The sequence below is a fragment of the Pipra filicauda genome, unplaced genomic scaffold, assembly GCF_003945595.2.
Source record: "Pipra filicauda isolate LSUMZ 115617 unplaced genomic scaffold, ASM394559v2 scaffold49_size4853605_pilon, whole genome shotgun sequence".
NCBI classification, from domain to species: Eukaryota; Metazoa; Chordata; class Aves; order Passeriformes; family Pipridae; genus Pipra; species Pipra filicauda.
The window spans coordinates 1,985,392-2,004,854 of record NW_024104642.1 but is presented as its reverse complement, the minus strand read 5'-3'; the positions used below and the strand labels follow the sequence as shown (position 1 = coordinate 2,004,854).

The window sequence follows — 19,463 nt, the reverse complement described above, 5'->3', positions numbered from 1 at the left end:
ATGGGTCTGATGCTCCCAGGTCAATTCCAAGAGGAAAAACATTATCATTATAATCTCCTGACCTGTGACAGGACTTGAGGAAATGGCATGAAGTTGAGTCAAGGGAAGTTTATGTTGGATATTGGGAAAAGGTTTTTCACCCAGAGAGTAGTTGGGCACCGGATCAGGCTCTCTAGGGAAGTGATCACAACACCAAGCCTGACAGAGTTAAAAAAACATTTGGACAATGCTCTCGGGCACATGGTGTGATTCTTGGGGTGGCCTGTCCAGGGCCAGGACTTGGACTTAGTGATCCTGATGGGCCCCTTCCAACTCGGCATATTCTATGATTCCACAATAATTCCATAACGAAGGGACAGTCCCCATTTGACTGGCCCTCGGTGGTAACACCCTTCAGCAGCCCACCGAGTGCCAATGTCCTTTTCCCCACTACCCCAGGGGGGTCAGTCGGACTTTCTCCTGGAGAAAACGTCGCAACAGGTCCGGGTCACGTCAGAAGACCCTAAGACAGCTTTGGACCACACCGATGACTTCACTACGACCCGATCTGTGAGGCCAACTCAGTCCTTCACTCACTCCCCCTCTCCTCCCCCTCCCTCCCCTCTCCCTTCCCTCAGTGCCTCGCGCCCGCCGAGGGGCGGAGGCCCCGCCTCCTGGCCCCGCCCCATCGCGCGCGCGGGGGGGCGGGGCCAGGCCGCGGGCTCAGCTGACTCGGGGGCGCGCTGGGGGCCGGACGGAGCGTGTGCGCGCCGGGCGCGCCCCCGACCGGAGGAGGGGCGGGGGGACGGAGGCAGCCCCGCCGCTCGTTCCCCATCCGCCTGCCGCTTCCGCCTGCCGCCGCCGCCGCTCTTCTCGCCTCTCCCCCGGCCCCGCCGCGCCCCGCGACGCCCCTCGCTCCCTCCCATCGGGCACCTCCACCGGCTGCCGTCATCGCCAACCCCTCCCCGCCCCCCGTCTTCCTCCGAGGCGCCCCGGTTGTGGGGGTGACCCGCGCTCCGCAGCGCCCCGGGCCTGCCCGTCGCTCCGCCCCCGGGCCCGTCCGGTGACAGTCGCGACCGCCGCGGGAGGTGGCGGCGGAGGAGCAGCAGGAGGAGGCCGGAGCCGGGATGTCCGGGCAACAGCAGCAGCAACAGCCGCCGCCGCCGCCGCAGCTCCCCTTGGCGGCCGCCGTGCCGGCGCCGGGGATCCCCCCCTCGGCCGCCGCCAGCCCCGGCCCCGCTCCGGCCGCCGCGCTCCTGCTCCACCCGCCGCCGCCGCCGCCTCCGGCCACCGCGGCGCCGCCGCCACCCGCCACCGCCGCCGGGAGCGGCAGCGGCCCCGCGGGCGCGGGGGGCGGCGGGGCCGGCGCGGCGCTGGGCCTGCCGGTGGGCAGCGGCACCAGCGCCCCGGCGCCCTTCCCGCACGGGGACCCGGCCCTGAACGAGCAGGAGAAGGAGCTGAAGCGGCGGCTGAAGAGGCTCTACCCGGCCGTAGACGAGCAGGAGACGCCGCTGCCCCGCTCCTGGAGCCCGAAGGACAAATTCAGTTACATCGGCCTCTCGCAGAACAACCTGCGGGTGCACTACAAAGGTGAGGACTGACGGCTCGGGCTGCCGCGACCCCCCCTGTCTGTGTCCCCCCGCCCCCCCCCCCCCCGATCCCTCCATCGGGCAGTGGGCACAGGAGTAACAATAACAGGAAATAACACACGCTCCTCTCCCTCTTTCTTCCCTGTTTTCCGATCCCGTAAATTGCCCCCACCCTCCCGTAGCGTGGAGAGAAGGGTCTTGTTTTCTCTTATTTCAGCTTTATTTTTCTCTCCTTTCCCCTCCCCCCGTTTCTGTCGCCGTGCGGGGAAAGGGGGGGAGACACAAGGGGCCGCCCCCGCCTCCTTATGCTTCTGGAGTGGGCATTATGTAAACTCCGAGACTTCCTCCGTGGATTCAGGTATCGCCAGAACGTTTGGGTCTGAGGCAGGAGAATAAAGGACGCTCGGCATGACGTGTCCTGTTTATGGTAATGAGCGAGAAAAAGAAGTGGCTGCCTTTTTTTTTTTTTTTTTCCTCCCCTCTCGAGAAGAGCAAGGGTTAAATGGAGTTAAGAGCAGCAAGCGTTAAGCTATTGAACACGGAAATGACGGGAGGGGAAAGCACAGAGAAAAACACGGTTTATTTTTAAACTGCGAAAAAAATGGCTTTAAAAGTCACTGGTAACAGTCTTGCCTAACTATTGCACAGAGTGATTTGAGGGAAGGAATGACAATAGGGTTTATGTTAATAAAGGTGACTTTATAACTTTCTGCCAGACACTTCACAGTTAAAGTTACAGGTTTTCAAATAAAAGGTAGTAACCCCAGAGTAGGCTTTTGTTAAAAAAAAATCAGTGAAAGGCAATAGAAGAAAAACTTGTGTTGATTGTTATGAAATATCATAAAAGCTGGAAACGTAAGTGTACACTCTGACCTGAAAAAACACAGACACATCTGGTGTTCTAGGCCCGAAGTCCTGAAGTAGAAGTGTTGTGGATTCAAAACCACTTTTGGGTTGGCTGTGAAAAACTGGATCTTTTGTCAGTCTGTAATCAAATGAACGTAGTGGGAGGGGAAAAAACACCCGTGCAATTACCCTTTCTCAGAGTTTGCAGTGGTGAAATTCAAGAGAAATCTCGATAAACATGTAACTGTTTAATCGGAGAAGGAAAACGGCAACACAAACACATGGCAGGATTTGGCTGCCATGAAAAGATTAAATGTACTTTGGAACACTTTTTTTTTTTTTTTTAATAGAGAAGCTTTTTTATTACATACAAAATACTCGGTTAAAAGTGCTAAGTTTTATGCACCATACAAAGATAATAAAGGAGTTTGATGACTGTAGAGCAGGTTTCTGGGAGGCACCAAGTGGTTTAAGGATGTGTAATTTAATACTCAACACTGAATTTCCTGGCTTTTGATCAGTGTTTTATGACCTTGTATTTTTAGAAGCATTTTGTATTTTCTGGTACTTAGTAGCGGTGGGTTTTTTGGTTTTGTTTTTGTCTTCTAAGATGGTCATAGCTTTATGGCCATCAAGTCCTTCTGCTGGTTTGCTTTGTTTTGGCCAACTCCTTTTGCTTATGAGCTAGAATTTAGACGTGGAACCTCTCTGATCTGTCAGGGTTATTGCAGAAGTATATTTTTAAGCTTTCCTTGTGATGTCCCTGTTTTTCCTCACTTACCTCCTTTGCCATAGTGTTAAAAAAAAAGAAATTCATTACCTCAAAGAAATTACAGGAGGCTCAGCATGTTTCTGAAGGAAATAGTGTGGACGCTCCACCAGAAGACATAAAGCACGGTTAGAAGGTTATAACAATAAAATACTTTTACTCTAGTTCTTAAATAATGGTAAGTGATGAAGGTTGAAGAGTTCCTAGGTTAGCCCAGAGGACTATGAAGAGGAGAAGTGCCAGTATAACATGTCTATGCTTTGCTTTTCCTAAGTGCAGGTGGGAGTGAATGCTTCTTAAGTGGCCTATCTTTTCTTCCTGGTAATTTAATGAAGGTGGCTGTTAGGGCAACTCCGTGTTTATGTTACCGGCTTGGCACCTGGAGTTGCTAACTGGGCTAAGCAATGAATAGTATCAGGGCATTCCTACCTGAGAACTGGGGGGAAAACCCACTGAAGCATTTGCTGCCTTTTCTCCTTTCTGGATCCTTCAGCCCTTCAGAATACAATTAAAGGGAAGAAAATGAGGGAAGATAGCAAGTAACAATATGCATGTTACATTGCTACTACAAGTAGCATTGTCAAATATTTTTTCTACAAATCAGTTGCAAATAGAGGTCTCAAAGCATCTTCTTGTGGAATATTGGCACTTTCAGTGCTTCTCAAGTTATCTAAGTAGTAGTGGAAGAAGGATGGATGTTTTTGTTGAAAGGAAATTTGAATCATATATTGAGCAGGGGTAAAGATCTGTTGTATTCTTGAGCAAAATACTCAAGGAAGACAGATCTGTCCAAAGAAGCCAGTATCCTAAAGCAATTCTTACTATCTTCTATTAGTGTACTATAGGTACCTTTACACTTAAATTTTCTGCCTCTGTAGATTTCTATCTTCAGAACTGTTTTTCTGGAGTAATTTCCTCCTGTCTGTGACTGACAGGGGGCAGAAAGCAGTAACATCAGTGCTTTCCTTTCACTTTGTATGTGCTGGGGATAGTTGACTCTGAAAAAAAATGGGTGGGGAGGAACAATCAGGGCAAAAGCTTTCAAAGTCATTTTTCATATAAATAGTTTCATAATTTTAATGTGCTGATGTATTGTGAGCAGTGATATTTTTGTTTCATTGGTTTGTGAGAGGAATGATGGTCCTCTCTATATAATTTCTGAAGATTCCTTTCATTTTCTTCCTTACCAGTGGACAACTTGTATGAAAACTTGAACAGCAGTAGATATCTCTTTCTACCATTACAGCTGTGTGTACTGCATTTCTGGACCTCAAGAATTTTGCAAGCATCCTAAAGAATGCTTAAAAATGAAAACTACCAGAAAACCAGGCATTGATCAAGTGGTAGAGGTTTAAAAAAAAAGGAATGTAGTCTAGGATCAGAGTAGCAGCTCCTTAATTTTTGTTGGAGGTCAACAAAACCCAAGGGTCAGTGCTCTTTTTTGTTCTCTCTCAGAATCATAGTGTTACTTAAAAAAGGAAAGGAAAACTTATATGGAGAAGTGTTTGAAGGGAAGATGCATTGACTGCCCTGCTGTTTACCAGAACAAGCCAATTTCTTTCCACAGTGAGCTATTCTGTTACGCTTTTACAAATTCTAATTCTTGATTAGGAAGCTTTGTCAAAATCTGAATATGAAATACATATACAGTGGCATCAGTGATACTGTAATATATGAAAGATTATACCTAGAGTATTTTTCTTTTTCAGATGGACAGACATTTTTGTGTTGCTGCCAGTTAGCTGTGCAAGCTGATAGAAAGCTAACACTATCCTAGTGACTGTTGTTCATGGTATATCTATGTAAGTGAGACAATGAAAAACAGTACTAGAAAAAAAAAATTGTCATTTCACTTAATTATAATATTTGCAGCTCTGAGCAGTACGTAAGTGGTAAAGAAAGCATAAGTATATGCTACCTGTAAAGCAATTACCACATAAAATGCATAGTTATTAAAGTGAGATATCTTAAAAAATATTCCTATGTATTTCTAAAATATTCAGAATAAACACGTGGGTCTTGTTGAAAAACAGGGATTTCATAAATACTGTATGTAATATGAACATTCCACTACACAGACAAGTTAGCTTTCCAGCAGATAGTGATCTATGCTATGTAGTATGAGGAGACAAAAACACAGACTCAATGCAAATTGTAACCATGGAAGAAACTATGTACAGAATTAGGTAAAATCATGGAAAATCGTATAGTAACTTCACTTAAGTTAGTCATGTGACAATTGTCCAAAAAGGGCTGAGGAAAGTTGTGCAATTTGGAGTAAGCTGCCATTGTGTGAACTTTTTCTAATGTATCACAGGCCAGGAAATCTTAGCCAGACATTTATTTACACTGCAGTTGCCTTTGAACTGTCTGTAGTGCCAAACTAAAAAACAAAAATAAATTACTTTTCAGTGCAAACTATGCATTGCATTTTCTATAACAAACTGAAGAGGATTCCACAGTAATAGTTCTTTGTTGTCACTCAGTGATACAAGGATGGTGTCAATTTTTCTGACAGAAAACATGGTACATTCAGTACAGTTTGCCTGCTTTGGACACCTTAGTAGCTTTGAAATGTCTTGCTTTTTTAAACTGGGGAAAAAGTTAAAATTAGTAATTTGTGTCTTTTTTTTTTTTCTTAAAATCATTTAGGCTGGAAAAGAGCTCTAGGATCATTCAGTCCAACCACAAACCCAGCATTGCTGAGTCCACCACTAAACCATGTCCCCAAGTGCCACATCTACAGGTTTTGTAAATACCTCCAGGGATGGTGACTCAACCACTTCCCTGGGCAGCCTGTTCCATTCTTGTCGCAGTGAAACTTTCCTAATGAATTCAGCAGAAGATTAGGCCTTGATTATTTTATTTTTGGCAATGTGAGCAAGTCATTGAACCACCTGTTGGAAATAACTGCAGTTCAGCTTATGTAAACTTCATTTAAGGATTTAAACTGGATAAACACGCTTACTTTTGTCTAGGTAGGCACTCCCATAGACTTTTGGACTATTTGGTGCATATACATTATACACTTACATTTAGGTTCAAACATTATCTTTTTTGAAAGCAGAAATGGCATCTCCAAACATGTTTTTGTCTTAATTAGCTTTTTTCCAAATAAATGGAATTTAAATTTAGATTAATTTCAATGTAATTTTGCTAAAGGACCGGTGATACTATTTTTACTAAAAATCATCAGTGTGAATGCTTAAAAAATAAAGCATGGCTGGCTCATGGTTGTTAAACACTTCTAATGAAAGCCTGAATGAAAACAGTTCTGGTAACTGAACTTAGCTATGATCTTGTTTGCACTGTAAATGTTGAGCTGTGTAGACCTGTTTTCCCTTCTTTGCCTCAATGCATCTGTTTGCAGAATTCTCTTTTTTTTGATGCTGAACATCATTAATTTTTAGTGTTAAATAAGACTTTAAAAGTGTTATTTTACATGCTCTAACTATAACTTGTGACTATGAAAGAGGTATGTTTTGAGGAAACATAGGGCAGTATTCATGTGATCTACTTCAGGTGTTTGGAACCTCGATTCAGAAGTTCAGAGTTGGGTGTTGAACTCCTTTTTTTATTCATAGGCAAGGAAGTGAGGATTCAGGTTACCAAAGAATGTGGCAGCAGTTTAAAACATCAAGCTAATGGGCCATTCAGCTCAGAGTCCCATTGGTGACTGGTCATAAGTGAGTGCCTGTGAAAAAATCTAAAAACATGTTGGGCATATATGGTGTATGTGTGTTTCCCCTTTCGGTTTCCAGCCATTTTAAACTGAGGGACATCCTGAGCTCAGGGCAGTGTCTCAGTTAACTTCTTTTCTAGATGTTTGCCCAGTGTCCTCCTAAACAAACATCTATAGTATCCTTTGGTAAGAAATTTTGTAGTTCAACTACCTGTTCTGTAAAGAACCGTTTCTTGTTTTAAAGCTGACTGATAACTAGTGTCTCTTGATTCCTCACATAATCCAGTGTAGCTTGGTGGTACTGAAAGTCTCACCTTCTATGTTTAAATGATGTAGAGATTGGAATATCTGAAAGTATTTAACTGCTAGATGATGTTGAATTTTCTGTTAGACATAATAATTGTATGTAACTACAAATAAAAGCAGCATACTCAAGTAGTAAAACAGGATTCATAGGAGGTTATATTAAAAGGACAGCAGTTCTAAATTTAGGATGTCTTCTGTTTTAATGGGATGAAAGTAGTTCTGGGCAGTGACTTCCCCAAGCATGTTGCTTCACCACATGAAGTGTTTGTCGATACTGGTGAGGTATCCTGTTACTTCTGCCCCTATGTTGACCTCTTATTTGCAGTGTGACAGCTGTGTGTGGCTGTGTTGTGAACTGGATCAGGGAACTGATCTGCCGCTTAAAAAAATCTGGTAGGTTTCTTAAAGCCCGATCAGCTAATCAATCTGATTCCTGGTATGTCCTTGCAAATAGCTGCCTGGATTGGGAATGGGGTGAGAGAAGGGGAGTTTCAGGAAGAGGTGCTAAGAATACCTTAAATAGATATTGTTTCCAAACACTTAGATTGTGATTTCACAAAGCAAAGTCTGCTGGGTAATAGATGTACATTTTCAATAATATTTGGCTAGTTCCTACTACTTTAGTTTTTTCTGTGTGGAAGACTTTCCCAAATAAGGAGAGTGACTCAGACTGAAACTACACAGATTGTCAAGAGCATAGAGTAACCAAGGGAACTTCTTTTCGGTCTGTTTTAAAATAAAAACCTAAGGACATTTAAAAGGAAAGTATTTTTCCTTCCTCTTACCTTCCTCTAACTAATGCATCATTTAATCAGACCTATCTGAATTTAAGGGATATCTTAGGAGTTTAATGTTCTGCCCTTTTAGCTGAAGGATTTCTGCATACTTATAAATAATAATCTAATTTATACTAGCTAAATAGTGAGCTACCAGCACTCGAAAACCAAGCAAACCCATGGAAGCTCTAAGATTACGTACTTAATTATTGTCTTGGTTGTCGCAGCCTGAGGAAATAGCTTAGAAGTAGTGAACAATAAAACATGTACACTGTCTTGTGTGTGGAGGAGTAAATGACTGGTTTTTCCTCATGTGAGACTTCAGAAATCAACATGCACAAGGTATGCAATAAGCTTAGAATTGTAAAACCTGTGAGGTGACTGAAGGATTTTTATACAAAATATTTAATAATACTAATAACACATTGAAGTGGACATTGGATTTGCACCCAGAAAAGTAATACTTGGCCTATTGCCCTAAGTTAGTAGCACACTGGAGTGAACTATTTACATCAGAAAAACTTTGTGGGTTAAACCTAATCTCAGTGAGTGAAGAATTCGTGGTGTGCTAATAAAGTTTTGATTGCAGGTGCAGCCATGGTGAGAGTTCTCCCTGGCCGAACATATGCCATTTGTTAGGAGCTGGTTGGTTCTGGCTCTGCAGGCTGATAAGGGTCTGTACAGGTTAGTGCCTGACCTCTGTACTTGGAGGTTCAGTACTGCAGGCCAGCTGGGCCTGATCTTTCTGGCTGCCTATGCTGTCATTCTGCAGTTTCTTCTTTGCTGTGTGACCTGACTTGCTGCACCTCAGACATGATTAGTCTGAGCCTAAACAGTAGTAATTCAATGTTAATGCCATTGGAAGGAGCGTGTTTGGTTGTAGGGTTTTTTGCATATGCAGATCAGTTGCTGTGCAGGTGCAGTAGGCCTCCTTGTCTGGACTGGAGATGACAGCTGGAGTGCAGCAGCACAAGTGATTTGTACAGCACACTCAGAACAGGCAGCTCTTTTCATTGTGCCGCAGATCCACATGGAGAAGTAGGCATGGGATCTGTCTGAAATATTCTTATGGCAATGAGGGTCTGTTGCTGGTTGCCATCTTACTGAATTACCTTATCTCTTGCCAGAATCCAAAATACTTTCCAACTTGCTTTTTAAAACCATTTAAACGATGCCCTGCGTGATCTTCACCTGGGAGACACTGAGCTTGCTTGAATAGGTTGTTGCTATAACAAGTCATACAGTGAAAAGCCTTCTTCGAAGTTGCCTTTGGAACAAAGGTCTTTGAAGAGGGTGGCACATTCAGAAGAGGTAGTCGTAGTGGAGCGCAAGTGGCTCTCCAGCCTAAAGGTTGAAAATCCTGAGAGTAGACAAGAGCTGGCATTGGGCATTCTTCTTGTGGCAGAGCTAATACATTGTGAGCCTTGACAGAAAAAGGAGTAGGAGCTGTATGAGCTCAGCTGCAGGCTTTAACACTTCATGCTTTTCTAAAATAACATTCAGGATGTGGAAATCAATGATGATTAGTATGTTCTGTGTAATGGCTGATGTTTATTCTGAAGGACATTAGAATTAAAATATCTTAAATAACTTGTAGAGTCAGAAGCACTAAGTATTAGATTAAACTCTCATATCATGTTCCAGTCTATAAAAATGAGTAAGCCCTGTGCATTTGCGAAATCATACCATTCTTTCAAACCCAGGGGGGCTTTTGTCCAGTATGTTATTTACAGTGGTGAAACTTTTCTCTGGTTTCCTTTCAAATAATTGTTGGACCTTTTAGAATACTATATCCAGAACTTCTCATAGCATGCTTAGTTGCAATACAGGTGGTTACAATGAAAATTTAATGTTGGAAGAAAATATTCTAGCATCAAAATCAGGCTGATTAGAATATCGTGTATTTTTTGCTCATTACATAAGCCCTTTGTTTTGAGTAGTGGCATGCATACCTTTGAGTCACCTTCTGCAATTATATACATTTTTGTTGAGTTTTGAATGCCATTTTTTTTCAGGTCATGGAAAAACTCCAAAAGATGCTGCTTCTGTTCGAGCTACACATCCTATACCTGCAGCCTGTGGCATATACTATTTTGAAGTTAAAATTGTCAGTAAGGGAAGAGATGGGTAAGCATTGAGTATATTATTAACTATTGCTTGAAATACTGTCTCGCACCATCTTTCTTTCAGTGAACAGATGCCTTTGGTATCAAAACATATTTTCATGTTTTACCACTTTATATAGCTTGATTCCTTATTCTTGAGAAGTTGCAATCTTATATTTGGTTGTTTTAAGAGAGTGGTATTTATGGCAGTATTTATTGTCCACAAATCAGTGTACACAATAAATACCATAATATCATCTCATTTTTAATTTGAAAAAAAGTTAGGGTTTGAATAATCATAGTTTGACCCTGTCCTTACCTTTAAAGATGTTGTGGTTTTAGCTGTATGGATTTACAGACTTCCATATAATTTTTAGGAAGATTTTAGGGTGTGCAGCAGACCAGCTTACCTCCTTCAGTGTGGTCTTTTCACGGATGTCATATCAATTTTGAAACAGAAAGTTATTCTTAAGGGTATATGTTGAACAGTAATAAGAATAAAGGGAAATGGTCTGAATAGGTGTCTGGGAATTTGTCACCCTATGGAAAGAAGAGGAGTTGATGAGTAAGAAGCTGATGCTTCCTGAAATCCATCTAACTATGAATCTATTGAAGCACAAGGGATACCATACTTTTAAGTCTACGGAGGCAGATAGAATCTCACCTGGGAAGGTCTTGAAGTGCTAATGAAATCCTTGCTAAACCACCTTAATTTATCTTTCACTGCTTTTGGTAGAATGTCTGCTTTTATCCCGACACACTGATTGTGTTGGCTGTGTGGAACTACCAAAGCAGTAGGTCTTTCCAATCTGCTGTAGTATGCTGTCTGGTTCTTCTTCAAGGTTCTAGTCAGGATTGATTGTCCCTGTTTTGAGTACTGTACAAGCATGTTGCAGATGCTTATGTCTTGTTGTGAAAATAGATATTGAGAGAAAAGAAAGATTTGGTAGCTCTTTGGATGAAATTCAGTACCTTTGTCTTTTCTTTGTCTTGCTGCAGTTTGTTTCTTTCATTTTCCCAGTGTTCCACAAGCCTTCTGTAGGTCATAAGCAGTATTTAAACTTTTTTGTTTTGCTTACAGTACTGTATAGAGGTATGTTGAAAAGAATAGCCTATCACTGCTGCTGCTTTGTAGGGGCATTTATGAGTTTGTTGTTATTTCTGTTCCCAAAAGTTATCTGTGGTAGATTTCTTTGCTATGAAAAACTTACTTCCATAGCTACTTTTGTCACACTTTGAAGACCTAATTATTTTAAAATTGAAATTATAGACATTAGTGTTTCAAGTAATATTTTGCTATTGATTTTAGAAATGCCTTTTGTGTTGTGTTGTTTTTTTTTTTTAATTTTAGGAACATTTTACAAAAATTACCCTGGTGCTGGCAGTTAAGGAGAAGTTCTTACTGTGATTTGCTAGTGATGTTCATCTCTTCTTGAAATAGGTTTCTGCCTGCTTAGTTTGGAAGCTGCCTTTTTTGAAGCAGTGGATTTCAAAAAATGTCCGTGTGTGTATATCATTTTACATAGCTCCTCTAACACTTTACCTTAGATATTTTTGTCCAATTTCTAATTGAGTAGACTAATCAGGGGAATCCTACAAAACAGGAAAACACCTTTGAGTAATTTTTTTTCAAGGTTTTGTTGTTTAAATGGTTATTTGTGAGATGTACATAGCTAAGACTTGTGAAGTTGCCTGCTGAGATTGCTTAAAAAATGGAGGGTACGTTTTACAGTTAATGATAATACATACTGCCTTGTCCTTGCTTCATCCTTATGACCTTTTTAGTGTCACTTTATGAAACATTACCTGCATAGTGAGCTGAGATGTTAATTTTTTTCATTGTATAAGATAGTATGGATGCTGGGAAATACTGTGCACAGAACCAAAGCCAAATCTGGGTAGGCTGATAAAGAACAGGAGTCAACATGTGGAACCTCAGTGGATGTGTGTGTCTCTAGACCTTCCTTCCAGATCCAAGAGGTCTTTGATGAGATGCGAGATGAATGTCTTACAGTTCAGTGTTATACTGCATTCAAACTAATACATTTTCTGTAATAAGTAATCTGGGGAATTTATTGCAGAGAAATAGAAGTAGGACTAGAGAAACCAGTTTGTGTCTGATAGGGTTTATTAGTTCTTTTTCACTGCCTGTTATGCTTCACCTTGCTTGCCTCAGGTACGTATTTCCTCCTCCCTCTGCCCTTTATGTGGCATCTGGTAATGGGAACAGAGTTCAGGAAGACCATATCTGTAGAAGACCAGCATGTAACTAATAGGTCAATTAGCTATAATGCCTTACTGTTGCAAAATCATCTGTTCTCAAGGTCTGAGACTAACTGTGGAAGCACTACAGCTGTATCTCATAGTAGTGTTTAAAATAAATCCTAGACTAGCTGGGACAACCCAGATATCTATCTGCAAGCTGAAGTACAGCTTCCAACTTTCATAAATGTCAACTGATACTTTAGTGGTGTTTATTTGGAGTTCCCTTTGGTAGTAGCCTTTACTACTTATATTTATTTTTTTTAATAAACTCAGCTAAAAGTATTTAGTCCATGTACTACTATATAATATGAATAAGTCTAACAGCATTCTTGCTTGTGTTCTCTACTTAGCATGACTTGCCCTAAATCATCAAAAACCTTTACTAAAAACCTAGTCCAGGAGATTTGTTTTTTGTACTACTGTAGCACTTGATGGTGCTGGAATCTGATCTTGCATATCTCAGAGTTGCAGGGCAATCACAAAAATTCTTTTTCTCTAAAGAAGCACAGCACTTTTTAGCTTAGGGCATGGATATGGCATGGCTTCCAGTATGGCTTGTTGTGACAGTCTTCGAGCAAGAACAGCACTGGTTTTGTCACGCTAATGACCTAGATCATTAAATTCTTTAATGTATTTCGGGGAGGTAACTGTCTTGAAGGTGCATAACATGTTAATTTTGCAAAGTTCATGACCAGCTTTTTAGGGCGTTATGAACACAGTGAAGAGGGTGTGAAAACAATTTTACTAGGAATTAAGAACCCAGTATGGAGGTTGGTGCTGCAGAGCAGATGAAGAGTGATGTTACTTTTTGATACCTCAGTGTGGTGTGATAGGGTCAGGCAGCAGCTGATGGTAGCAGATGAGGAAAAGGGAAGTGAGCATTAAGGTATCAATAAAAGTAATACGGTTGAAATAGCATTCAAACAGAAACTGTCTTGGTATTTGTACAGTGTTTGGCCCAAGAAGTCCTAAGTTCTACTGCAGCTCTATTACACGTATCTGAAATAATTATTTTTAAATCCTTGTTAAAAGTGCTAACAAATTGTAATGTTGCTTCTTAAATATTTTCTGTTGGTCTTTATTTCTTCAATTTTCTTCCTTAATTTCATGTTGTCTTTTGTAGTCTAAGAACCTCTATTTATTTGTATTCTCCTTTTAAACTCTTTTGCTTTGTTTTGTTTGGTGTCACATGGAACATTGTGGACAGTGATGTGAGCGAGTGGAGATGGTAACAGGAGATGAGTAATGGGTGTAAGTATGGGGAACAGTACCAAGGTGTTGATTAGAAAGTATGATAGGAAGGAGAATATTAACTGCAGTAGATTATATCTGCATCTCTGTTGAAATGTCCAGTTAATTTAAAAATAAATAAACACATATATGTTTCAAAAATTCTGGCATAGATGAGGCACCTAAGAGATTTAGTTTTAAATTAAACCATTTTAACCTTTTACTGCAGCCCTCATTTGTAATTGATCAATCAGAGAACCAGAAGTAACATATGTAGTTTTTATTCTGTAATTTCTTAATACAATACTCAAGGGAGTGAGGTATGCACAGTGTTGCCTTTTGCATAGAACTCTAGTTTCATCTAAATTTCTAGAATAGGATCTTAATTAAAGCAAACTACATTGGCAGTCTAGGAATGGGAATGAACAAGGGTGTGCTAAGTCCTGTGAACCTGTTCTTGTGATCTGGAGATGTAAGCCTTAGTCTCTAAATCTGTATAATACTGTACTGTTCCCTCACTTTCCAAAAAAATTGAATAGCCATTTTCTTAGCTAGGTAGGTATATCCAAATGAGACTTTTTCCAGTCTTTCTCTCAGATCTTGGTTTCAGTTTTATCATGCTGCTTTTTATTGAGTTCACTTGTACTAGTCTTTTACATATTTTGGTCTTCTGTCTTATGTAAAGCAGTAATGCATCTGCCTTACAGACTCCCAGTTAATATTTTATTTTAGCTACCAGTTAGCGTTTCCCTCTTTTACTCAACTAAAGATACTTGCGTGATTCCGTCATAGTTCATGTAAACAGAAGTCCAGAAACTTTCTGCTGTTGCTGCTGGTGTCCTTCTTTAATGGTGGAGTCTCATCTATAACCTCTCTCAGTTGAGAATTTGTGAGCTTTGTTGTAAGCTTAGGTCACACTGTTTGGCATTTCATACTGGCCACGAGCATATTCTGGTTCTGCTTTCCAAGGGGCAGTCTCAAGGGTATCCACTGGCCTACCTGGCTTTCAGAAGCAAACTACCTTTCATTATTTTATGTTATAAACAGCTTATGTGTGTATGACTTACTGAGCAATCATCCATTTCTACATGAATTGTAGAAATTCATGTCTTAGGCTTGTTGGTTTTGTAATTAACATCTTAATTTCCAGTCGAAGTAGTGTTTCTGTAGTGTTTGCAATTCTTACTGTAAACTGTAGTTTGAAGACTATAGTGATTTCACCACAAGATGAAGCAGTCTCTGAACACTCATTGAGTTCATGTCCCTTTTCCCAATTTCTGACTGTGTCAGCTTCATGGTAAACTTGATTGGGTAACCCATGCTTTAAAAGTTGACCTCAAGAATGATTTAGTTTTCATCCAGATTCATTCCCCAGCATGGCTCTTTGTATCACTTCATAAGTAGCTATGGCAGCAAAAGAGAGTGGCAGAAACAAGTATCTGGGCCCAGGAGGATGGGAATGCTACTTTGGTTGTGGCACTAGCTTATGCCCACTTAATTTTAGTTTAAATACAGCTTTTTGGCTTTTCAGGTCTTTCACCAGAAGAGACTTGTTGTCTGTTTCTTTTCCAAGGAAAATGAACTTGTAGGGAAAATGCTTTTATCCTCAGTGTCTTGAATTTCTGTTCATTCTTATTCATTGATTTGTAAATACAATCACTAAGAATGGGCAAGTGATAGTAATGCCATTTACTTCTGAACAGTCTTCAGTGCTTTGAGAACAGCTGAGGAAGATGTATGTTTAAAATGCAAAATCATAGATTCATAGAACGGGTGCTATGGGTTAAAGATCATCTCCTTCCAACCCTCCTGCCATGAGACACCTTCCACTGGACCAGGTTGCTCAAAACCCCACCGACCCTGTCCTTGAACATCCACACTTTCTTTTAAAAGAAGAATGAAACCAAGAATTGGAATTGGTAAGCCATATAGAAGAAACAATGAAAGCTAAGTTTAGAAAGGCTGTATTCTCTGAGCAGATAGCACGCTTCTGCAAGCATGGTTGTTTAGTCTGTGGTGTGGTGGTACTGATGCAGATCTTCACGGGCATGCTTTATAGTGCATCTGCAAGTTCTGCTGAATGTTCTGCACCAAAATGTTAGTACAGCAACTCGTGCAAGTAATCAGTGTGTTTTTGGTAAAACAGTGTTAATAAGGCTTTAGACACCTGTTATGGTGTGTCTGGTTTTTAACATTGGATGTACAAGCATGGCATCTGTTGCTTTGGCAGTATCTTGTAGTATGTGTTGTGTGTATGCTGAAGTGGGTGGAGAAGCAAGAGGAAAAACTATCCAGAACAAAAATACCATGAGAATTAAGTTTGAGTTTTCATGACACCTGTACCTATGGTTTGCCTGAGCTGTTTTGGCATGTATTAGTGATGTTTGTGAAATATAAGTGCTTGGTTGTCTTCTAGAGCATGTATGCATAGCTCTTTAGACAGAATCTGTACTTTTTCTTGGCAAATTGTTTCTGTTACAGTAAGTTGGCTTTTCCTTTAGCATCCAGTATATCCATTTTCTTGTTCACAACAAAAGCATAAACCAATAAACAAAATATAGAACATAGTCAGTTGCTGGTTTGTTTGTATTTGTTTTGTACACTGATAATGTAATATGAAAAGTTTGTGCAATCTCAAGACCTATTTTTATGGCTTTGATATGTCCTCAGCAGTTATTTGTTACTAGAACAGGCTTTTGTTAAAAGAGTGTGCAAACTTCACTCAGTCTCTATTTACATACAAGTAGGTCTTGCTGCATTATTAGCAGTGTACTTGTGTATAGAGTAGAATCTGGTAACATCTGAATATCTTTCTTTCATTAGTGTCTTCATTTGAATTTTACCAGCTGCAAGAAGAGATTGGGTCGTGAATCAACAAGTGTATCTTTTCTTTACCTGTAGCAGTAATTATTTTTTTTATCTGACTGTATGAGACCAGACATTTGACAAAAATGAACAGCAACTAAATGTGTAAGAGGATTATTTGAGGCTTGTGTTTAACTGATCAGAAATATTGGAAGGGTTTTATTTCTTTATTGGTGTTTGCTAGAAATTAAGATTTCTAATTTAAAAAGACAACAGAATATATTTAATGTCTTGGTCCCTGCTTCTTGTAAAGTCTTTTATGTTATTTCTTTCTTTTGAAGTTCATTCACATAGTGTATAGATGATAACTTTAGTGTAGCCCATGTTTACACTATATTATTTTCTGACAGTATGGTCCCCAAAAAGGCTTTACTGCTAGGGAGAAGTGTCACAGGATGAAATGGCGCAACCTCAGAAAGTGAGAGGGTTGTCAATAAATGAGGATCTTTCTAGGAATGTTATAGGAATCATAAGCAAAACATTACAGGAGTAACAGTTTTGAGCACTATGCAAGATGACTGCCTGATTTATTTTTGATTTTCCCTCTCTATGAAGAACTGCATCAATCTGAAACCTGGGTTTATCATGTTCAAAATACTGTTTCCTTGGAAATTTTCCTTAAAATTAAACTTGTTTTCAATTTGAAATGAAAGACTCAAACTGTCCATGGCATATTTTGAAACATTTAAATAGAGAAAAAAATTAACATCTCATTTTTTGTTGTGATTTTGCAGACAATAAGGATCTTGTATTGGCATGTTTCTACAAAATTTTAATGCAGAGTAATATATTAAAGATGAAATGTGGGAACCTTTTTAGTGTGCTGTGTTTCTGACCTTATAGAGTCAGTGAAGACAGTGTAGAAATCTATAAGAGAACATTATTCAAGCCTTTTATGTCTTTGCAAGTCGCTTGAGAATACCCTATAGAAGATCACTGAGTCTTATTCTTACAGACACTGCCGTTTTTTCTAGTTATACTCTTCTCTGAGATACAAACTTGATGGTAAAACAAACTGCACCTGTTGTATACCCAACATTTTTTTTTCCAGAGTGTTAATTCTACTTTTCTTAATGGTTAATGCATTCAAAACAGTAGGATGTTTTCAGTTGTCCTGTTTATGGATGTAGGCATCTCTTAGTGCTTGGGCTTAGGTTCCTTGCAGGTATCTCGATGACTTAGGTTTTAACACTGTATGATTAAAGTTGCTTTCTTTAAATGTATAGCACGTAGGGGGTAAGATACCATGTTGATTACTTACTTTCTTCAACACCAAAAGAGTTTATTTTTTAAAGCATCATGTAGCAGTTCCCCAGGTCTTCAGTTGAATATATAGGCATAATGAAAGTCAGAAGGCATTTGACTCTTTGCATATAGCAGGTTACTAATGAAATCTTGGTAGTAGGGAGGCTTTTATGGTTTTTTCATTACATAAATTTATGCTCAGTTATTTTACTTGTGTTTATAAATACAACATGGAATGTTTGTTGTGTTTTTTTTTTTTAACTAGAGAAGTGGTTATTTAATACTTACATTTATCTTTAGCCATTGGTAAGCTTTCTGAGGTACCTGTGATTTGGAATAGTGTTTGAGATTCTGTATTCCTCTTTATGGAATGGGCAAGATAGGATATAATTAACTTGAGTTCTGATTATTATCAACTTTCATATCGAAAGATCTTCCTTATACCTTCAACACAGTGGCTGAAAATTCTACTGGAACAGTTATAAATAAAAATCAGAGTTGTGTATCTTTTATATGAACTACTGAGTTTTTTAATATCTCCTTTATCTTTTAGCAGTCTGCAGTTCTATACCATCTCTTACTGCTATTTTTTCCTTCTATTTGGCTTTATTTTCTTTTGCTTCTCACATTTAGTCTATTCCAAGTAGAAACTTTAGGCTCCAGCAAAAATGTGAGTTTTCGACTAGACTCTGTGACTAGAAAGATACTTGAGGTGGAAATACTTATTGTGACCTTGCTCCTTCTTATACATCTCCCAGCAGAGAAACCTAGGCTTTTCAGTATGCATTAGAAGAAAAAAATAGGTACCATAGAGGCTGTATTTTTTGACATTTTCTCTTCTACTTTGTGGCAAAAAATTAAATCTTTAGCAAATTTTAAACTCTGTAGTTTTGTAGTATTCTAAAATTTCTGTGTTACTTTTTGTGAAATGTAATCTAGAAGATGTGCTGAGATACTAAAATGGTAATCTATATCTTAATTGAACTGGAACAAAAATAAATATGATTTGAAATGAAAAATCAAGACTCTCTAAGATGCACTTGCTTTCTTGGTCCTTAATACCAATTTGGCTGCACTTTAAATTGGTTTCCAGCTATAGTCTCTTATTTCAGTCTCTCATGGGTTGATTTCATGTGTTCCATGAGTGGTTGTTTGTAATTTTTGGAGCTCCTATAAGACTTAAGCACTTTAATGAGTTGATGAGTAGCAACCAGTGGGACTGAAATTGCTCAGAGAGAGGGGCTACTTAATAAAATGGGTCCCAGGCCACTTAGTTTGGTTTGCCAGGGAAAATGATCTTCCCACTGCAGCAGCCAGGGATGTTTGTGGGTGGGGAACTGAGGTGGAGGGACAGGCCTCAGGTGCTGAGGGAAGCAGTAAGGGAAGTGGCGTGAGAACCACTATTATTCACCCTCACTGGTCTCCCAAACCACTCTGTGTCATGTCCATTTTTGGAAGGTGCTACAGGATGGACTGAGTGTGCTGCTTCCAGGTGTTGACACCTCCATTTCCGAAGGACAACTCTTATGGCCTGACATAGTCTAAGTGGACCTGTTCTTTCTGTCTGTAGCAATCTCTTGGACCAACGCTATTCATGTGAGAGGACAGCAAGAAATGTATCGTGACCTGACTGGGAACATTCTGGGCCTGCATTGCACTTGGGCTGCTTGTTATGCTGCCCTGCATTTTTATCATAGACCAAGGGAGGAAAACTTTAATGCATAGCTCTGCCACCATTATTCTCCTGATTCTGAGATGTGTGAAAGGTGAACCTTAAGCAGCAAATGGGAGGACAATTTATGTAAT

General features: G+C 40.0%; 1 protein-coding gene across 1 annotated transcript in view; it reads left to right on the top strand.

The window, feature by feature from the left end:
• The first annotated feature begins 804 nt into the window (after positions 1-804).
• Positions 805-19,463, top strand: part of RANBP9 (RAN binding protein 9) — a 40,774-nt gene continuing 22,115 nt past the window's right edge. The window contains exons 1-2 of the mRNA XM_027748310.2: positions 805-1,569; positions 9,963-10,074. Of these exons, the coding sequence (XP_027604111.2) occupies positions 1,107-1,569; positions 9,963-10,074 (575 nt within the window). The 5' untranslated portion in view covers positions 805-1,106. The remainder of the gene's footprint in view (positions 1,570-9,962; positions 10,075-19,463) is intronic.